Source organism: Plasmodium brasilianum, chromosome 9, assembly GCF_023973825.1.
Source record: "Plasmodium brasilianum strain Bolivian I chromosome 9, whole genome shotgun sequence".
Classification (NCBI taxonomy): domain Eukaryota; phylum Apicomplexa; class Aconoidasida; order Haemosporida; family Plasmodiidae; genus Plasmodium; species Plasmodium brasilianum.
The window spans coordinates 870107-892633 of record NC_090122.1 but is presented as its reverse complement, the minus strand read 5'-3'; the positions used below and the strand labels follow the sequence as shown (position 1 = coordinate 892633).

Genomic DNA, 22527 nt, shown 5'->3' with positions numbered 1-22527 from the left:
TTATTAGAATATATATATACATATAAGTACATATACGTGACCGTATAATTGTTTTAATTTTTTTTTTTTTTTTTGGAAAATTTACAGTTGTATATAAATATTTAAATATTACAATTTTAAAGCAAACGAAGTGAAAAAAATTCAAAAAGTTGCACTTACTATATTATTCTATAAAAGGAAAAAAAAAAAAAAAAAATTATGAAAAAAATATTTTAAATGAACGTAATATAATAAAATATATAGGTATACATATTTTTATATATATGTACGTGTTACAATCTTTTTACTGCTGCAATTTGCAATATTACTTTTTAATATAGTTTAATGGGTATATATATAATATATACATAATTTTTAAAAATATTTTAAGTATTTTCCTTTTCCCTTTTTTTTAAAGTTTTATATTAAGAAGGAACGAAAAATTAAAGTTGTGCTTTTGATTACCATAATATGATAAATATATAAGTTAATATATATAATTGTTAATAAGTAGTTTTTACCTTTTCGTTGAAAATTTTTAAGGTTTTGATAAAAAATGTGTTTTATTTTAAAAAAAAAAGAAGAATTTAATACAAAATTTCAGTTTCATTTTTTTTTCAAAATAAGCAACAAATTATTATTACAAGGTTTATATATTTTAATATAAAAGGGTATTTATATGTATACAATATATTTAATATGACAGTGGTAAAAGAACATATTCATGTACATATATGTATAATGTGTAAACGTTTGTGTGTACATTTATTTTTATATTTACATGTGCTTAAAAGTTTGACATAACAAGAGGGGCTTTGAAAAAGTAAACCTTTGTATAATGCATAAATATATAATAATATAATTTTAATATGTATACGAAAAAAGAAAAAATATTAGAAAATTCTGCTGTTCAAAAATAGAATAAATTGGATGCACGTACAATGCATATATATATATATATACATGTAATGGGGAAAAGTTAATGAAAAAGAGATAAGCGACAACGGAAAAAATATAGCATTTCATTATTATACTTTTGCAGTTGTGGGTATATAATATACTTATATATATACGCGCACATATAGACATATTATATATGTACATTCATTGTACTCCATTTACAGAACCGTTAAACACTTAAAAAAAATTAGTGACACAGAAAAAACATTGAGGGATAATAACTGTTTGGACTGTTATTATGAAAAGTATAAAATCAGTTGGTAGTATATATAAAAATAAATGTCATAAATATAAAATAATATATTGTTTTCCAACCTCATCAAAGTAAATTTTACTATTTTCCTGTAATCACACTTTTGACCATAAAATGTATAAAATTTTTTCATATGGATTTTTTTATTATCTTTTTTTATGGCTTCAGAAATTACATCATAATAAATATCCATTAAGGAGTTGTATATTTTCGTATCCACAAGATTTCCATACATATATCCATTTAGATAAGTTTCTGCAGTTACATAATTTCCTAAAAGCTTATAAAAGTAGGTAAAATTTTTCATATTAATTTGTATAATTGAGTAAATATCATTTAAATATTCCTTCTTAACATTAAAGAAATCAAAAAAGGATAAGAAATTATTAATATCACTGTCACCTTGTTGAATTAAGGAACATTTCTTTTCTAATATTTCCATATTTTTAAATCTTTTATCATCTTTTTTTATATTATTATTTAAGAATATATTGTTTACAATTACAAACATGCCTTTTTTTTTATTCCTTAAAAAAAAATGAAGTTGTTTTTCAATTTCTTTTTCATATTTAATAACACAAACAACAACAGAAACTTTTTCATTAATAATAATACAAGACCCTAATAATATGTTATCATCATAATAATTTTCTGCTTCAACTTTATCTTCTCTTTCTTCTTTTTCCTCTTCGGATTTTAGCTCTGTGTGTAAAAAATTAACTATACAGTTATCTTCACTTGCCAATATTAGTTTTCCATTTCGCATATTTAAAAACTTAAACAACTCAGCCATGAATTCATTAAATCTATTAATATCTTCATATTCTTTATTATAAGTTTTATATACAGGAATTATACCTATGATATATTTTTTTTTAATAGCTTCTTTAGCATAATATTTCCCAAAATTATTTGTTATATCGCATATTATATCGACATGCAAATTTAGTGAACCCAGACACTTACCATCTTGTTTTGTTTTTAAATTTACTCTGATTTCATTTTTATTTTTACAAAATAATGCATATATTTTTATAAATAATAAAGAAATAATGCCAACTGAAATACATTCAAGCATTCCTGTCATTTTTCTTTTTATATTTTTCTATAAAAATTTTTCTATAAATGTGTTATGAAATATTGTTCCAAACAAGTACATAGGCGTGTAAAAATTATACTTAGAGATAATATAATTGTTTTAAGAATTTTTTATTACATTGTTTATGAACGAAATATTAATATTTACATAAAAACGGAACTATTGAGCAAATTATAAAAAAAATGAACGCATTTTTTTTTTTTTTTTTTCACAATGTTATTAGCATATTTTGCTTTTTATTTAATAAAATTAAATAAAATAAAACGTAAAAAATACTTGTTATTTTATACTTTTATTATACAATTATGCACATAATAAACAAATAAATTTGTCAGATATATTATGCATAAAAAAATGTATAAACGTAATATTATATAGTAATATTACTGTAATGCAGCAGCAATATTGTTACATAGTAATTATTATAAGACGTAAGAATAATGGTATTCAACTACATTATTGTATCTTTTATAATGGATGATTTATAATGAAAAAAAAATATATATATTCCTATAATAAATAAATAAATATATATATATATGTTACTTATATGAACATTTTGATATATTATTCTCTTTTTTATAAAAATAAATATAACTTATAATTCAGAGGAGAAAGAATCATAAATGCCAAAAATTTAAGCGTCATGGTTATTTATTTACGACAAATATATGTCCATTTTTAACAATCTAAAAAAAAAAAAAAAAAAAAAAAACTTCAACAAAATAAACTAGTAAATTAGAAATTTTATGGAGTAAAAAGATTAATTATAATAATAAAATAACGTAGTATAAAAAAAAAAAATTGAAAAAAGTAAAAATTTGTTTAGAAAGAATTGTCTTTCTCTTGTAAAATAAATGTTATTTTTTCTTAATAATTTATTAACATTTTTTTTTTTTTTTAAAGTAAATAAAAGAATTATCATAGCACCGATCTTTAATGTGTACGCCTGTTAGAAAAATTAAACCGAACTCCTTTTTTTTTATATGTATTGTTAAATAGCAAAAAACGTAATATTTAATAGACTATGTAAACGTCATAGATACATATGTATAAGAATACACAAAATGTTTTTTCCCGTATTGTTGAATTATATGAAATTAAATAAAATAATAGGATTGTACTTTGTATCATTTTCTATTATATCTAATGAGAGTTTTTCCCCCTCTTTTGAAGAGACTTATTTAATAATATAAGAAATATTTTTTAAAAAGAACTACGTGTATAAAACTTCTCATAATTATATATTTTTTATTTATAATGTACTCTTTTTTTTTTCATTTTTCATATGATGTAACATTATAAAATTAGATGGCAAAAAGCAAAAAAAATGTTATGAAATAGAAATGAATTGAATTTTATAATAAAATAAATAATACAATATTGTACATGAATTTTCTTTACTTTTTATTGTAATGAGATAACTTCTATGAATATAAAACACTCTATATGAATGTATTCCGTTAATTTCTGTAGAAACAAATTAGGAATATAACAATAATATTACAGGAAAAACTGTGTAAGGCGGTTTTCACGTTTTTACAAACACAAGGAATATATATATATGTATGTATATATGCATATATTTTATAATTATGAAATAATATAAGATATAAAACTTCCCTTTTAAAATTAAAAAATTTAATTTTATGCAACTCTCCAAAATGCCTCTAAAAAACGATTATGATGGGTATATATTTATTATTTACTGTAAAAACATTTTTTGTGATATATTATGAAAAAAAAAAAATGTATATTTCTTTTTAATATGCCAGACAAAAATAATAAATATGTATTATATTAAATTTTATTATATAATCTATTTTTAACTTTTTAGGTTTTGTTTCCATAAAGAAAAATTAAACAAAATTGATCGAATTGATGAAAACATAAGCGCAGAGCAGTTTTATTGTGATTACATTATAAGAAGAAAACCGTGTATATTAAGAAGGTGTGCATAATTATATTGTTATATATATTTCTATATTCTTTTTAGATAAATTAATGACATAATATTCACAAATTCGGATTTTTTTTTTTTTTTTTTTTTTTTTTTTGTTAGTGAACATATAATTAAAAATGGACGTAATATAGACATAAATTTTATGAAGGAAAATATAAAAAATGTTAATGTTGAATTGGAACAAAAGATATCAAATACTTTTGGAATAGGAAAGAAAAAAGAGATGAACTTTCACGATTTTTTGACATTAATAGAAGAAGGAAATACGGATTATTATTTAAATACGCAATATATAAAAGAAAATGCTTATTTTCCATCTGACCTTTGCAACTCAGTTACTAGCCAAATGATAAACTATCTTCCAAAGCAACTGGAAATAATGGGGTAATTCATTATTACTTTCTTTTACTTCTTTATATGTTATTTCTTCGTTTTAGCATGTCGTGTTTCATCACTTGTTATACTGTCTTATCGTATATTATGTTTTCTTGTGGTATCTTTTATTTTATTTTACGTATTAATTTTTTTTTTTTTTTTTTTTTGCCCTTTTTCATATTCCTTCATATCGTATCATATCATCATTTTCTTTTAATTATGAACACTTTTTAGCAATTTAGAAATATACCAATACAATATTTGGCTGGGAAATAATAAAGACCAAGATTTAAAAACATTTTTGCATCACGATTATCATGATAATTTATATGTACTACTAAAAGGTAATACCAACTATATTACTGCACGCATGAATTTTTAATTTATCTTACTGTACAAATTAGCATAATATTTTTAATTTCTTACATATATAACTCTTTTAGGAAGAAAAATATTTAGGATATACAGTCCAAAATTTGCTCATGCTTTAAAAACAAATGGTAATATAATTTATTTTAATATCCATATAAAATTACTTACATTTCTTTTTAATTGATAGCAAAAATTAACAGTATTAATGTTATAAAATTATGATATGATTTTAAAACATAATTATACAGGAAATATTTACAAGGTTTACAACAATGGTTTAATTACCTACTCCCCATTAATTAGAAGTGACGGTGAAAATTAAAAAAAAAAAAAAAAAAAATTATATATTTATATATAAAACCAATGAGTAAACAACAAATAATTTGCTGAATAATACGCATATATATGTATGTAATTATTCCTATTGTATATGTCCTATTATAGGAGCTTATTATTTAGATGTGTACAAAAGAAAGATGGATAAAGTACAACGAGATATCAGTGCAATGTCTTTTTATTTGGACAAAGAAAGTAAAAAAATTTGTAATAATTTAATTTACGTACCAAATTTTTATACCGCTCTATTGTATTCTTATTATATATTCTTTTAATTTTTTTTTTTTTTTACCTTCTTAGTCAGTCCATATGAACGTAAAATATTAGAAAATTCCATAAATAATGCAGAACAAAAGTACATACCAAAAAAATAAATAAATAAATAAATAAATATATATATATATGTCCAAGCAGGTCATTATTTAATATGGCACTCTAAAAAATGTCTTTTTTTTTTCTATTTATTTATAGATATGACGAACTGGAAAATAATATTTTAAATTACAAAATGCGTAAACTTGAATTCCGTCGTAAAGGGAATATTAGACATGACATCCCAGAGCATTTTTGCCTTCTAAACACAATAGAAAGAAAACCTGGTTAAAATTATTTTAATTTTTTTTTTTTATTTATTCTTGTTGATGTTATAATAGAATTAAATAATTATAATATAGAAATACCTATTTTGTATTATATATATATATTTTTTTTTTTTTTTCGTAAATTTTTAGATGAAGATATTTTCAGCAAAAATACCGATATAGAGAAAAAATATATTGAAGTCTGCTTGAATGAAGGGGATATATGTTAAAAAATAATATGGATATTCGTGATATTAATATATTACTTATATGATATTATATAAATGAGCTATGAATAAAAATGTGTTTATTCCATATATACATATGTATGCATGTATATGTGTATGTATGCGTTTAAATATTTTTATATGTGAACACAATTATGTATGTTTCTTTTGCTAACCCTTTAACAGTATATTTGCCCTGCGGATGGTTTCACGAAGTGAAGTCCTTTTCAAATGAAAAATGTACTATAATTTTTAAGATTAAATAATAATATTATTGTATTATTACACATAATTTTTAATATATTTTTCAAATTTAATTTTCCTTTCACCTGCGATGTGTTTTAATTGCACATTTATTTATTTTTTTTTTTTTAGATCATTTTGCATTTAATTATTGGTATTACCCACCATATATGAAAAAGATTAAATCCAAAGAAATTCAAAATAGGTTTTGTCACCCATACATAGACAAATACTTAAGTGAAAGAAATAAAAATTTATATAAAAAGGTACTTAATACAAATAAGGACATTTTTTCATTCGCCTTGTTTGCTTATTTTTTTCGTTCATTATCGTAGTTTTTTTTTTTTTTTCTGTTCATATCATTTCTTTTCTTTCCCGTCATTTCTATTTCAGATTAGAATTCTTAATAAAGATAATTCTTCAGATATATTAGACATTTTGGCATATTACCATTTTTTGAACGCAATACAAAGTAAAAAGGAAAAAAAAAAAGATAAGAAAAGATTCACACTCTCGAAAAGAAGAAGATTTGCCCTTTTACCTTTTTAAAATTAAAAAAAAAAAAAATTTTGTGTACTATAAAAAATTAAGCTATGACATGGATAAATATATATAAGAGAAAAATAGGAAGTACTTTTTGCGTAGTAATTTTTCATATCTTTATTCTTGTCCTTGCCCTTTTTTTTTTTTTTTTTTTAACGAATAATTTACGCTTAATATTGTGAATATTGCTTACATGTTGCTAGAACAATACATCGAAACAAAAGTAGTATTAATTTTTTTTTTTTTTTAATTAAATAATTATTCTTTTTAATTATTTAAATAGAATATAAAATTGAAAAAAAAATAAGAAAAGTTTAACATTTCATCTCATTGAAATAAAAATTTTACATATTAAAAAAAGATTAAATTCATTTTTTAACATTGAAAAATTCAAATGAAAAGTATGAAATATTTTTGTTTATTCATCCTATATTTTACTGCATTAGTAAATTCTTATGTAATAGATGAAAGTGTTAATTTATTACCTCTAGATAATAATTTAGTGCATATTACACTAAAACTAATTATTAATGGAAAAAATTATAAAGAAAATTTTCTTCCTGCAAATATATTAAAGATACTGAACTATGTGAAATCACTTAAAATTAACATAAAAAGAGGTGTATACCGAAGTTTTTACAACAACAAATATTTGGACACCTATCCTTTTGGATTTACTCTTGCAGTTGAATTGAAGGAAATAGAAAATGATAATAATGTTTCTAAAGAAACAGGAAAAGATGAAAAAGGAAAAGAAAAAACAAATAGCGAATTTTCAAATAAGGAAATATTTCTTTTACGACAGTTATTAAATGATATTTGGTCCATTACAGGTATATCAACTAACCTTCTGAAAATAAAAAATTTAATAAAAATTGATAATAAAATTTTTGCATTTCTGCCTGATGAAAGTATATGTACTGAAAATTTTTCAATAATTAAGAAGCTGTATCCATGCAAAAATTTTGGAGGTTTATTCAATGCAGTAAGTCCCACATATTTAATATCAAAGCTTTCCAGCAATATAGGATTCGAACTAAATGACACTAATGAAAACTTATTAGTGCTTTATGTAGATTATATAACAGAGCATGAGCATAAAAAAGACGTGAGTGTTATAGATTTGATAAATAGTAAATACATTTTGAACGAATGTCCACTAGTAGACAGAACTTCACTTGTTGTTAAAAAAAAGGAAGAAAACTTTGTTTCAACAATTTTAGAAAGATACGGTAATATAAATTTAGCATATGATAATATAAATTTATATAATATACTACAAAACGGAAAACGTAATATTTTAGAGGAATACATAAATGTCAATGTCATTAAAGAAGAAGCGAATAGTATGATAACTGCTGATATAAAAAAGAAACAAAGTTCATTATTATATATATTTCAAAATTTAAATAAAAAACACAACAGTGATTTTATATTTTATGATAAATTACCTTATTATTTATCCCCTTTGTTACACACTATAATGATACAAGGAAAAAGCGCAAACGAGGATCATAAATTGAAGGAAAATTGTAAATTTATTTATTTCGGTATTAATGCACTTAAAAAATTTAATATTAGATTTAGTAATTTTGACAATTTTGAATATATACCAAGAAATGGAAACTTTTACTACATTACACTTAAGCACAATCTACCCCCCCAATGTGAAATAATAATGAGGTATGTAAAATACATTGCTTTTCCCTTTTTTAAATATAAATTTAGCTATTTTTCTTTTTTTTATTCCTAGCGGAATTGCTCATTGTTAAAGATTTTTGTTTTATTTTACTTTATTCTTTTTTGTTTCTCTTTATTCTGTTTTATTTTGTCTTATTTCAATTATATATTATTTTATGATATTTTTTATATTTTCATAATTGCATAATAATCTTAGATTTGAAGTAATCAAAATACAACTGAGGTCATTCGAATTTGAGTTTGATATAGATAGGGGTATTTTATTAGGTAGTGGAATATTCATGCAAAAAAGAAATCACGTTTCAAATGAGGAAAACGGGTTCATGTATAAATATACTCCATCAATGTTAATAGATATAATTTTGCCAGATACAAGTGCGTATAATTAAACAAACCGAAAAAACAAGGACACAGCGTTCAACTTTTCCTACCATACACATATCAAACATATATACTTATATATATATGTACATATACGTATATATATTTTACATATTTAATTATGCTTGTATATATAGTTTCATTTTTTTTTTTCCTTTCCTAAACGTATAACATTTAATCTTTTCTTATTTTCAGGTATGCCTTTTAACGTTATAGCCATCTCAACTGGTGCAATTATGTTATTTTTTGGGTTCATATTTAAACTCACAGCAAAGGAAGAAACAAAATATATTTGATTATTCCTTTTTTGTTTTTCTTTTTTCTTTTCACTCCCCCTATAAAACTTTAAATTTTAATTAAAAAAAATATGAAAATATTGGAAAGTACACGACAAATAATTCTATTTTTATGCAGTTTCATTTTTTATATTTTAATAAGTATTTTTACATTATATTTTATTTAATATTTTGCATAATATTTTAATTTTGTTGTAAAAACACCTTTTATTAAAATTTTTTTTTCAAAAAAAGTCCCTTTTTTTCATGAAGTGAATATATAAGAAAAATTATTTTATTTCTTTTTTGAGCTTTCTCTTCGACAGAATTTTTATGAAATAAAAGACTTGGGAAATAGAAAAAAATTTACACTACACCATAGTGCCTTTTTTTTTAAGATACTTTTACACCACAGAATTTTAGAAAAACGTTAAATAGTAAAATTTTTGTATAATATGATAATTTGAGATAATGAGATATTTACATAAAATTAATATCTTAATATTTTCTTTTGTTTTCTTTTTTTAACGTGAGTAATGAACATGTTTAATATACAACAAGGACGATGAAATTTTTGTTGATTGTAAAGCGACATGCTAAAATTTTAAATTGGAAACATGATACTTATTACGCAAGTTTGATGAATAAATATGTGTACTTCGATGAGTTTATGAGGTTTTGTAATGACAACAAAGGTATTAATAAAGATTAAAAAAAAAAAAAAAAGCAAACAAAAAAAACGTGGATAATTTATTTTTTATTGAATGTGTATTGACCATAAAAATAAGAAAGACATGTTAGCCTTTTATATTGTACAATTTTGTATGATATAACTGTTTTACCTTTTTTTTTTTTTTAATTTCGTAATATTTCAGAAAAATTCAGTAAAAGAGATATTATAGCTTCATTAACATACATTCATCATATGAAAAAAGTTGATTTATTATGTCCAACTTTTAACTGTTATAATGATTTCATATTTAGTAACATAAACATTTTTAGATCAAACATAAGCACACTTGTACACAGGTAAATATTTAAAAACAATATTACACATAAAAAAATAAAAAAATATACAAAAAAAAGGCTTTATCTATTTTTAAATATTTCATTCTATTTCATAATTGCCTTTTTTTTTCTGTTTTCTTTTTTTTTTTATTATTCATAGATACGCAATTTTGGGGCACACAAAATCACTTTTATTTATTTACGAAAATGTTTTAAGAAACAACATTTTAAATTACGATAATAAGTCAGTTAGTATAATAGCTTGGAGTTATGCGAAAAATAATTTTTATTTATCAGATCTATTTATGGAAATAAATAAAATATTACGGGGATGTATTAAAACAATGACTCTTCATGAATTATCATTAATATCTTGGGCATATTCTAAGATAAATAGATTACCTCCTTTGGAAATGGTGTGCGTAAAAAATAGAGTATACCAGTTAATAAATTTATTAGATCAAGAGTTTAATGACATAACACAAAACAATACAGTAAAAGAAAATTATATAGACGACGTAAATACGAATATAGAGGAAAAAGTTAATGAATGTGAAAATAAGAAAATTAATAAAAATAAATCTCAAATTAAAAATAGCAGTACATCTTATGTTAATAAACAATTCAACAAAAGGGAAATACTGGAGTCACAAGAACAAGGTTTAGAAAATGTTTATGAAGATAATAGTGAGAATAAAATAGATATATATGGTTGTAGAAAGAATCTAAGTCAAGATATTTGTATGATCATGAAATCATATGCTATTATGAATAAAACTGATCCTTTTTTTTTTTTATTTTTATTCAATTTTATTATAAAAAATATTAAAAACAATAAAATGATGGTAACCGCCCAAGGAATAACAAGTATTTGGGTATGTTTAAGAGAATATGAAATAAAAAATAAAAAGATAATTGAATACGCCTTAGAGTTATCAAGATTTTTAAGATTAGATCACACTGTAAATAGCTCAATGATGCATGAAATTGTTACAAGTATACATAAATTAAAAATAAATGACAGAAGAATATTATATCATGTATTTTATCATTTAAAAAGAAAATGTATTAATATGCATGTCCAGCATTTATATGATATTATAATAAACTTACAAAAGATGAAAATTAATGACGATGATTTATGGAAGCAGTTCGGGGTAGCAATACAAAAAAAGGCTATTGACTTAGAGTTAACACAAATAAAGAATTTACATAATATTTTTACAACGAATGGTAAAGGAAATGATAGAATTATAGGGGTTCTTGACACTTTTATTCAAATAAAGGAAGACATTAATGCATATGGTCCAATTTGACAATATGCATATATAGAATGTGTATATTTATTCACGCATACAGAGATTATAAAAATACTTCATTTTTAATTACTCCAATTATTTTACATATTAATTAATATATATATATATATTTATTTATTTATTTATTATATTTTTTTTTTTATTATTTATTTAATCTGTTAAACACTAAAATTTAATTGTAAAGATTTTTGTATTTTCCATTACAAATTACTAAACGTGCACACAATAAATCAAAATTAAAAATGCTTTTTGTTCTTTAATTCTTTCATTACAATAATTTTTTTTTCCATTAAATCATCCCTCTATTATATTTAAATTTCTTATTGTTATAGTCGATAAGTCATTTTTATTTTTAATTTGCTTAAATTATTTTTGCACGTGTAACAATTAATTTTTCCTTACGGAAGGATTAAAAACAGTAATAATGAAATATAACATAAATAGTTATGTACTATTTTTAAAGTTTTATAAATTTCAATCCGTAAAAATAAAATTTTAAATTATTTTAAGCTAAAATATCAAGACATTTTACTGCTTGTTTAAACAAGTTTAGTTATATGTTTTCCGATAATTATAATTTTATGTGAGTATCTGCACCCGTTAAGTACCCTTGCTGTGGGCTTATTAGCTAAAAAACTTAAAAACATTTTTTTCTTCTTTCTTTTTTTTTTTATTAAGACAAAAATTAAATAGTTTACAATGAATTTCTTAGATTATTGAATAAGTATACTAAATTCATTATTTAAAATATATGTAACAAAAGGGATGAAAAAATGAAAAAAGGATTTTTACTCAATAAAAATATCTATGATATTGAAGAAAATGTAATAAAAGTTGAAAAGGATAAGAGAAACAGAAAATACTGTAAAGATGATTTTGAAATATATATGCACTTAGGAAGTGGCAACTTCAGTGAAGTTTTCATGGTGAAATTGAAGAATGACCCATCGAAAATATTCTCACTTAAAATATTTAAAAAAGAAGAAGTTAACAGAATGAATAAAGTTAATTCTGTTTTAACAGAGAAACATACTATGACAAAATTAAATATTCCAGGGCATCCAAATGTTATCAAATTAATTGACACATTTAAAGACAAAGAAAATGTATATTTATTGTATGAATATGCTGATTATGAGTTGTGGGAATTTTTAAGAAGCCGGAGTGTTGGAATTGATGAAAATATAACTTTTTGTTTAATACTACAAATGGTTCGAGCATTAGATTATATACATAACAAAAATATAATTCATAGAGACTTAAAATGTGAAAACTTTCTTATAAATAAGGATGGAACAATAAAATTGATTGATTTTGGTACTTCTAAAGATTTGGATGATACATCCTTAAATACAAATAAAAATGCACCCATCAAAAAAGACACGGAATTGATTAAATTTGTATTAAAAAAAACAAATAACAGTAATGTAAAAGAAAATGTCAAAAATGAGCCTGTAGAAGAGAATGATAATATTTTAAATAATGAAGAAAACAATGATGAAGTTTCAAATAGTAATGATAATAATAACAATTTTGTTAAAAATTCAAAAAAATGTGTTCTTAAGGAACTTAACAACGAAAATTCTGAATTTGATAATAAAATTGCCACAATAGATAATGATCAATTAAATATTGTAAATAGTAATACATGTTCAACAAATATAAATAAATATAGCAATAGAAGAAAAAAAACATTTGATAACTATGTTGGAACTGCAAATTTTATGCCTCCAGAAGCACTAATTAATAAATGTAGTGCTAGGGCACGCGACTTCTGGAGCCTTGGATGTACATTTTACCAGTTAGTAACATGTACAGTTCCATTTGATGGTTCGACAGAATGGTTCATATATAACAAAATTAAAAAAAGAGAAATAAAATATCCACCTTTAATATCATCTGAATTAATAGATTTAATAGAAAAGCTAACACATGTTAATCCGGAAGAAAGGTTAGGATTTAAAAAAGGGTGTAAAGAAATTTTAGAGCACTCATATTTTGAAAAATTTAATTGCAAATCATTTAATTTCAAGCTACCAGAAATTTCTGAGATAGAAAAAATGTACACAAACGCAATAAATAAGTATCATGAATACGTAAATGAAAAGAGGAAGCTAAAACGAAATGTTAATAAATCGTATGAAGAAGAAAATAATAAAAAAATAGAGGATCTGAAAAGAGATTTATTAAGTATAATTAAACCTGATACAAAGATTCAAGATATAGATAATGAATCAATAATTATAAGGAAAAAAATTGCTGAAACTGTTAATTTCTTTGTTGAGGAATTTCATAAACAAGAGAAAAGTGAAATGGAGGAAGCAGACAGATGGTTGGAACGATTTACGAGTAAATAGAATACCACCAAATTTAACATAATTTTATAATTGTTGTATTTTTGTCTATACGTAGCACTCTAAATTGTGTTTTCAATATACACCATTTATTATTTTTTTACCATATCAAAAACATTAACAAATGATATAATTTTTAAATAGTTTTTACAAACTTTAATAAGTATGCTTTTAAAAATAAACTTTTTGCAGTCAAAAAAAATTAAGCTAAAGTAATTAATTTTTTTATACTTAAAAGGTATATGGAAATTACTATATATTTAAAATATATGATTGTTTTATGAATTTCCTATTTTTTCAATTAAATATACAATATTGTGTATATTCATATTTTACATTTTATTTTTAAAATTAACAAAACGTATTGTACATATAGAACAAAAAAAAACAAATTTTGACATTAAAATTTTTTTTTTTATTTGAGTTCTCATTGTAAACAATTTTTTTTCAAAATGTTCTTTAAGTTCATATTAAATTAAATAAAATTATAACTCTTTTTATTATGCTTCGATTAGTGAGAAATAATAAGTCAATTAAGTAAAGAACAAATAAATTTTAATTTTTTTTATAAGGATATAGTACCAAAAGTTAGGAGTCTTAACAATTAATAGTAATCTAAAAAGATCATAATATCTAATATTTCTGAATTATTCATTCCCGTTTTATTACATTAATAAAAGAAAAAGTATATTTATACTTTTATGTTTGTCTAGAATGTATGAAATTATTAAAAAATTAATTCATATATCATTATAAAGAACTTAGAACTATTTGTGATGTTGCACATATTGTAAAAAAAATTGTGAATTACCTAAACGTTTTTGCATACATATTCTCTATACTATTAATAAATATTATTAATCTTATAGAACTATGATAAGTTATATAATTATTTTATTAAACGAAAGGAAAAAAAAGTTTACAATATTTTTAATTTTAAGAGCAAAAAAAATATATAAAAAAAAGGCATAACCATTAAACATTTACATTAATAATTTTTACATGTCTGAGCCAACCAGACGATTTATTAATATGATATTTTGTATATGATTCTTCTATATTATTAAAATATAATAACTTTGTAAATTGCAAAATTTTATACATTTAATGTTATATAATAATATATCATTATCGTAAATATTGTTACTAAAACTTTATGGTAAATTATTTAGTGTTCACATATGTATGAATTAAAAAAGAATGGTCATTCATTTTTTCGTATATAAATAATTTTATACTTTCATAAATGAATATGTGTATCTTCATTATCATCGTAATTTTCTTTTTATTATTACAGGTGTCTATTATAAACTAGACAATGCATAAAAAATATTATTCTCTTTTTAAAATATATTTCTTATTTATATAGAATTAAAAAGAATGGTTATTAGTAATAAAATATTCGACGTTCAAAAATATACAGAAAAACAGTTCATCTTAAATAATACCTATAATGATACATGATAAAATTATATGCTTAATATTTTGCTAACATTTAGATTCAGTAAGTTTTAAAAAAAACATAATTTTAATAATGAAAAGAAGGTAAACTAAGAATTGTATTGCTACTCAATTACAGAGTTTAATAATAAAATATTAATAATCGATCATTTTTCCTTATAAGTATTAAACTCATATAAACATTTATATAGTTTATCATTAAAATGAACATTCTTAAAAAATAAATTTTAATGTTCAAAAGAAAAAAATTTCATTTGCATCCAATGTTTATAACTACGAAAAATAGGAAGTTTTATGCTATATCATATTATAATTTTTTTTTTTTATAAATAGTAAAAAAATAAAACATGTATTTTCACATAGAACAAAAGAAACATATGTTCATAAAACAAAGAAGATAAAAATAGATTATTCATTATTGTGTCAATTGTCATTGATTTTTCGATTAAATATATAAACCCTCGATTCCACAGTTTATGTTATTATTTAGTATATGCGTATTCTTTTATAAATCCATGACATTATTAATAAAATATACTCATATAATACTATGAAGCATAAATAAAATAGGATTGAAAATTTTAAATTATAAAAGGGAAAAATTCAAAAAATAGATAGTTATAATGTGCACTTTTCAACAATAAACAAAAAACATTCGATTAACATTATATATTATACTGAATTTAATTAATAAAAATGTTAGACTATGTTATAACACTACGATTAATTATGCATTCCTTTCCCACAAAATAAACATTTACTGTAAATAAATATATTATATAAATAAATATATGTAATATATATGAGAAAGTGCATTCTAACATCAATTATAAAATAATAATAATTTTGCAAAATACATTATTAGATCTATAAAAATATATTTATGTGCAATACACATACTAATTTACTTATAAATGAATCGTTCATATATTCTCAAAAATCGTGATATTTAATAAATTTTAAAAAAAATAAAATATTAAGTAATTAATGATTTAGGTAAAACTTTGCTTCAATTCATAATTTTTATCTATAAATAGTACATATATATCCTTATATCTAAATTTCTTAATAAAAATGAATCTATGTCTTAACATATATTATTTTTTCTTTTTATTCAACTACCAATAATTATCATACATGAATGTCTAAAATTAATGAATTATATATTAATCATCAAATATTAATAAATATTTCACAAAGAAAAACATAAAAAGGGTAATTCAAATTATAGTAACTGTAATATTATAATATAAAATATTAAACCTTAAAAAACCCGTTTATTACTCAAAAAAAAAAATTACATATAAGTGAAATGGCAAAAATTAATAAATATCCTTCATAAATAATATACAATATATATAATAAAAATATATATATTTATAATTTAATAAATATTATTAATTCTAAACAACTATTAATAAATGACATATTATAATAAAATATTAAAATAAAAATAATTAAAAATATATAAATTAAATAATTAATATAATGGAATATATTATATAAATAATGAAAATTTAAATACAAATAATTAAATTAATAAAAATATATACTTTTTATTATAAAATTAAAATATAAATAAATATAAAATAATATATATTAAATTAAGTTATAAATAAATTTATTTTAATAAATAAATAATACATTAACATAAATAATTTTTTTATATAATTATAAACATAATATAAATATCCAATAATTTTAATTAAAAAAAATATATAAATAATTTATATTAATTTAAATAAATAATTAAAAATATATTTATATTAAAATTTTAATAGATTAATAACAATAAATATATAAATTTAATTAAACTATAAATTTATAAATATTATATTAATATTTATAAATTAATAAAATTAATATAATTTTATTAATTAAATATTTAATTTTAATTATGAAAAATATTATAAAATCAATTATTTTTTTTAAATAGCAAATCATAAATTAAATAATATAATTAAATTAATAATTTATATATAAGTATTTTTAATAATAAATTTTTAAATATTTTTAAAATATAATAATATATATATTAAATAATAATAATTTAGTAATTCATATGGTCGAATTAATTAATTTAATTATATAATACTAAAAATAATATATATATGTAAATAAAATATAATTATAAATATTCATAATTTAGTATATGAATTAAATTATAAATAATAAATAGTAAATTATCTAATTATATAAAATAAATATATTTATTAAGTTAAAATATAATAACAATTAAATTTTAATTATTTTTTTTAATTTAATTTAGTATTAAAAAAATGATATTCTAATTTAAATAAAATTATATTATTATGCATAATGTAAATACAGCTAATAGTAGTATTATTAAACTATTATTAAAAATATTAATTAGTTTTAATATATTAAATATAAATTACATTTTAACTAATAAACAATTTAATTAATATATTAAACAATATATTATTTATTATATAATCAAACGAAATTAATTTATACTAGCTAATTAAAGTATGGATTTTAATTTAATTATTAACATTTAATTATTAACATTTAATTATATTAAACAAAAATATTGAATTTCTGTTTTTGTATTAAAATATTAAATATAAAAGAAATAAATTCATTTATTTATTTATAAAAATGATAAGTAAATTAATTAAATATTTTAATTATATTATAATATTACAAATAATAACTAAAGATAATTTAATAATTATGACTTATTATTTTAAACTTTATGTAATTTTAAATACGTGAACAATTGAAATAAATATATATTCCATTATTAAAAATAATAATTATTTTTATAATATTAAGTTTCATATCATATGTTTCGTTTAAATTATTAAGTAAATATATCTTGTACTGATATGATAATATATAAAAATAATTAAATAAATAAAATTAATTAAATATTAGAATAATTAATAAATAAATATTAAATTTATTATTATAAAAGAATTAATAATATTTATAATATTAAAATAATTAATAAATAAATATTAAATTTATTATAATAAAAAAATTAATAATTATTATAATATTAAAATAATTAATAAATAAAATATTAATTTGGTTAAATATAAAAAGGTTAAGGAATGAAGAAAATTACCTAATTTAATTATATATAAACACAATTAACAATATAATAATTATTTTATTAATTTAAATAAATATAAAAATTAATAAATAATTAATTATATCATTAATTTAAATAAATATAAAATAATTAGTAATTTAATAATTATATAATTGATTGTTTTAATTAAATAATTAACGAATTAATATTTAATAAATATTAAATAATTATATTATAATATAATAATTAATTTTTTAGTATATTAATTAATAAAATATTAAATTATTAATGAAAAAATTGTAGCAATAATAATATTATTATTATTAAAGTATATTTTAATAATTAAAATATTTCATATTATAATAAATAAATATTTTCTTATAATAAATATGAATATATTAAAGATATAAATTATAAATAATATACATTATTTAAACAATAGAATATATTTTTAGTATTTATATAAAAAAATGTAATTTAAATTAAATTAATAAATATTGGTTATTTTTCGTTTATTTATATAATTTATTTAATAGACAAAAATGTAATAATTTTTTTTTTATTAATTATTTTTATTTAAAAACATTATAATAATTAATGATGCTAATATAATTAATTAAATTTGTGAAAATATTTCTAATTTTATAGAAACCTATGTACATTTAATAATGTGGTATAACGTGAATTAGTAAAGTAAATTTAACAATATATATTTTTATATTTACCAATTATATTTTTAAGTTTTTTTATAAATTAACATGTTGATTCTTTGTTTTCTTTTTAAATTATGAAAAAATTTAATAAAGTGTATAAAAGGATATTATAGCCCATTATATTATATATAAATATAATATTTTTTTTTTTTATGTAATAAGTTACATTCATGTTCTTTATTGTAAGATTTATTTGATAACTTCATATTTCTGTGCTAAATGTGTGTAAGATGCGATATCTTTTTTTTATTTAATGTGTATTGTATTAAGGACCACATTGTTTTATTCTTATGAAATATCTTTTCGTTTTTTTATAGCATGTGACTCTTTTATTAACTAATTCTTATTTTTTTCTAATTTGTGCTTTATTTCGATTACAACCCTAATAATTGTTGGTTTTCAGGAAAAATTTTTTATAACAACTTTTAGTCTATTTTTTATTTATTACTTCTTTTTTTTTTTTGAATATAAGACAAACATGAAATTTCCATATTCCACATTAGCAATTTGTATTCATTTGTTATATAACATGAATAATTTTAGCATTTGCTGTATTACAGGTACATTCTTTTTCAAAATATTTTTATGAATTTTTTGTAATTCTTTTCATGATGTCTTATGTCATAATAAAACCATGATTTAAAATGTTATTAAATTTTCTCATATTTTTCGTTAACATTTGCCTCTTAATTATTTGTGACTATTACTGATATTTTGTTTATGAGTTACTTTTTATCACATGATCTATTTTACTTTCTCTAATAATGCCCAAATTTTTCTATAAATATTGATTAAAGTATGTGTATACTTAGTACATTTTTATGAAATATTACTAAACACGAAAAGGAAGCATACTCATCTTATTCTAACATTGTATAGAAGATAGTTTTTTAAACGTATATCTTTGTAAACTCTAAATAATTTAGCTTGTGTTAACAGTTGAAGAAAAATGAAACATTATATATATATCTTGTTTCCTACAATGCAACAATGGAGTCATTTATGTAAACTGTATTTTTTTTAATAATACACATAATAAAGCAAAACCCATAGTTGTCTGGCATATATAAAAAAAATTTTCATTAAATGATAAATGTACAATTTTTTTTATTCTTTGTCTGTCTTATTGTGTTCTTATATTGATAGCTTATGAATTACAATAAAATTGTCATCTATAGAAATGCAAAATTTCATTAATTTACTCACATATATGTATTTTTAAAAATGATTCATCTATAAAAAAAATTTATGTAAATTTATAAAATTAAATTTACTGGACGCTAATGTGTAGAGTTTTCTGCATATTAATATGTGAATAGGATTACACATATTTTATGAGACATTTAGCTGAGCATGTATTTAAAACAACAAATGTTTTGTAATTACAGGAAAGGCGTTTATTTATTTTGAACATTGGACATAACAACAAATATTATCTGAACAATCTATAACAAAAAATACAGTAATTATTCATAAATTATACAATAATTTAAAATATTGGATTAAAAAAAGAGATAAACTGAAGATATTTCTACGAAAAAAATTAGTGTATACTTTGTATAAGTTATTTTTATCCTGTTTATATATGAAACGGATGTAGTGGTCATCTACTTACAAAAACTCATATGTAATTATATGGAATGTAAGGATTAGGACATTCTTACTATACTACTTAAAAAGTAAAACATAATTTAATATAGGGATTAACTTATATTTTTTCCATATTATTTTATCTTTTAGTAATGGAAAAAATTCTTATTTGTCAAATATTAGACGAATTTTTTAAGATATATTTAAAATCAAGTGCTTTATTACGCATACACAATCATATACACTTCAAATAAATTCTCAGACGTCATAATTATGCGTAAAATTTTTTTATATATTTCTATATGTATCTTACGTCTCCTTTTTTTAAATTACTGTGTATTACGTTTATATTTCCGTGTTCTTTGTAAATTATGAATAATTTCCCTCGCATTTCTTAGTATTTGCTGTGATTATATATGTATTTTTAATCTTAAGAACATCTATAAATAATATTATTTTATCTTTAGATTTTAACAAAATATATTTGGATAAACAAGCACAAATATGTGAAGGAAATAAACAAAAGATGAAAAAATATAAATTATTGTTTCTATTAATGATACTGTATTCTTCTACGTATATAAACAAACATTTGTGTGTAAGTACATATACACAAAAACCAGAAAATAATACTTCATTGAAATATCCTAAAAAGATTAGAACTAAATTTTAAGAAATATGTGAAATAGAAGATATCCTCCAAATAACTTAAAAAACAGTGTGTATATAATATACATATAAGTATAATGTTTATCCAATAAACCTTTTTATTTTTTCCATGTTTTAAACATTTACATAGGATATATTTTAATATAAAAGTATAAAGAAAACGACTTTTGAGGTTAATTGAATGGGTAACACTGAGTGATCTATAATGCAAAATATGCAAAATTTGTTTTTTCAGTTTTTTAAAAAATTTGGAAAAATACACTTGTCTGTTATAATAAAAAATTTTTAACATGCTTACAAATAACATATTCTGTGAAATGAATATAGGTAATGAAATTTTTTTTTTTAATTTATCTTGTGGCATCCCAATATAGTATACGTAAACTTTTTATTATTCCGAAAGTTTTTTATTATAACATGGTGTAAACTATAAACTCTTTTTATTAAGGAAAATATCATATCTTTATATATATATACACCACAGTATCGTGTGTTAACGCAACTTGTAAATTTTCATTAAGTCTTTTTATTTTAAAAATAATACTATTAAAAAAGATGTGCCATATAGGTGGATGTATATTCAAACATATTAATTACAAATGAAGGGGAATTAGAAATGAAAAATAATTAACATAAAATTGAAACATGAAAACAATAAAAAAATTGAGATTTCATATTTTCTAGGGCTTTTGTACGCACAATTTTCAGTCAGGGCCATATAAAATTAATATCATTTTTTGCTTTAACATAGAACATAGCTACATGGTCATAATTATTATAATTTTCACATATATTAAAAGTTCTGCAGAATATCAAAAAATTTCATTATTCTTATATAAAAATGTAGTTTTGACATATATATGAACAATTCATAAAAAAAAAAATTAATTTTCTTAAAAAGTTTAATACACTACAGCTAGCTATTTGTATGTGCATTTAGAAATAAAAAAGCCAAATATACCAATAATACGTATTTTTTTTTTTTGCTCCTTTTATAATATAGATCCATTTTTATAGCTTTTTCATATTATATTATATTATTTTATATCATTGTGTTAAATGTT

General features: G+C 19.8%; 4 protein-coding genes across 4 annotated transcripts; 3 read left to right on the top strand and 1 right to left on the bottom strand.

Annotated features, from left to right (window-relative positions):
- Positions 1-1175: 1175 nt before the first annotated feature.
- On the bottom strand, positions 1176-2279 carry MKS88_002820 (uncharacterized protein; the record flags this gene model as incomplete). The annotated part of the gene is made up of 1 exon (XM_067215862.1): positions 1176-2279. The coding sequence occupies one exon, from the start codon at positions 2277-2279 to the stop codon at positions 1176-1178; it is 1104 nt and encodes a 367-aa protein (XP_067073398.1).
- A 1676-nt stretch (positions 2280-3955) lies between these two features.
- Positions 3956-9309, top strand: MKS88_002819 (GPI transamidase component GPI16; the record flags this gene model as incomplete). The annotated part of the gene is made up of 16 exons (XM_067215861.1): positions 3956-3981; positions 4129-4242; positions 4354-4638; positions 4864-4973; positions 5073-5129; positions 5250-5312; positions 5446-5532; positions 5638-5692; positions 5809-5936; positions 6069-6143; positions 6332-6385; positions 6521-6654; positions 6782-6860; positions 7378-8614; positions 8829-9007; positions 9209-9309. 16 exons carry the CDS (start codon positions 3956-3958, stop codon positions 9307-9309), a joined length of 2784 nt encoding a protein of 927 aa, XP_067073397.1.
- Positions 9310-9853: 544 nt separating this feature from the next.
- Positions 9854-11612, top strand: MKS88_002818 (uncharacterized protein; the record flags this gene model as incomplete). Its single annotated transcript, XM_067215860.1, has 3 exons — positions 9854-9983; positions 10164-10317; positions 10457-11612. 3 exons carry the CDS (start codon positions 9854-9856, stop codon positions 11610-11612), a joined length of 1440 nt encoding a protein of 479 aa, XP_067073396.1.
- A 776-nt stretch (positions 11613-12388) lies between these two features.
- On the top strand, positions 12389-13972 carry MKS88_002817 (serine/threonine protein kinase; the record flags this gene model as incomplete). The annotated part of the gene is made up of 1 exon (XM_067215859.1): positions 12389-13972. One exon carries the CDS (start codon positions 12389-12391, stop codon positions 13970-13972), a length of 1584 nt encoding a protein of 527 aa, XP_067073395.1.
- Between the last annotated feature and the right edge of the window lie 8555 nt (positions 13973-22527).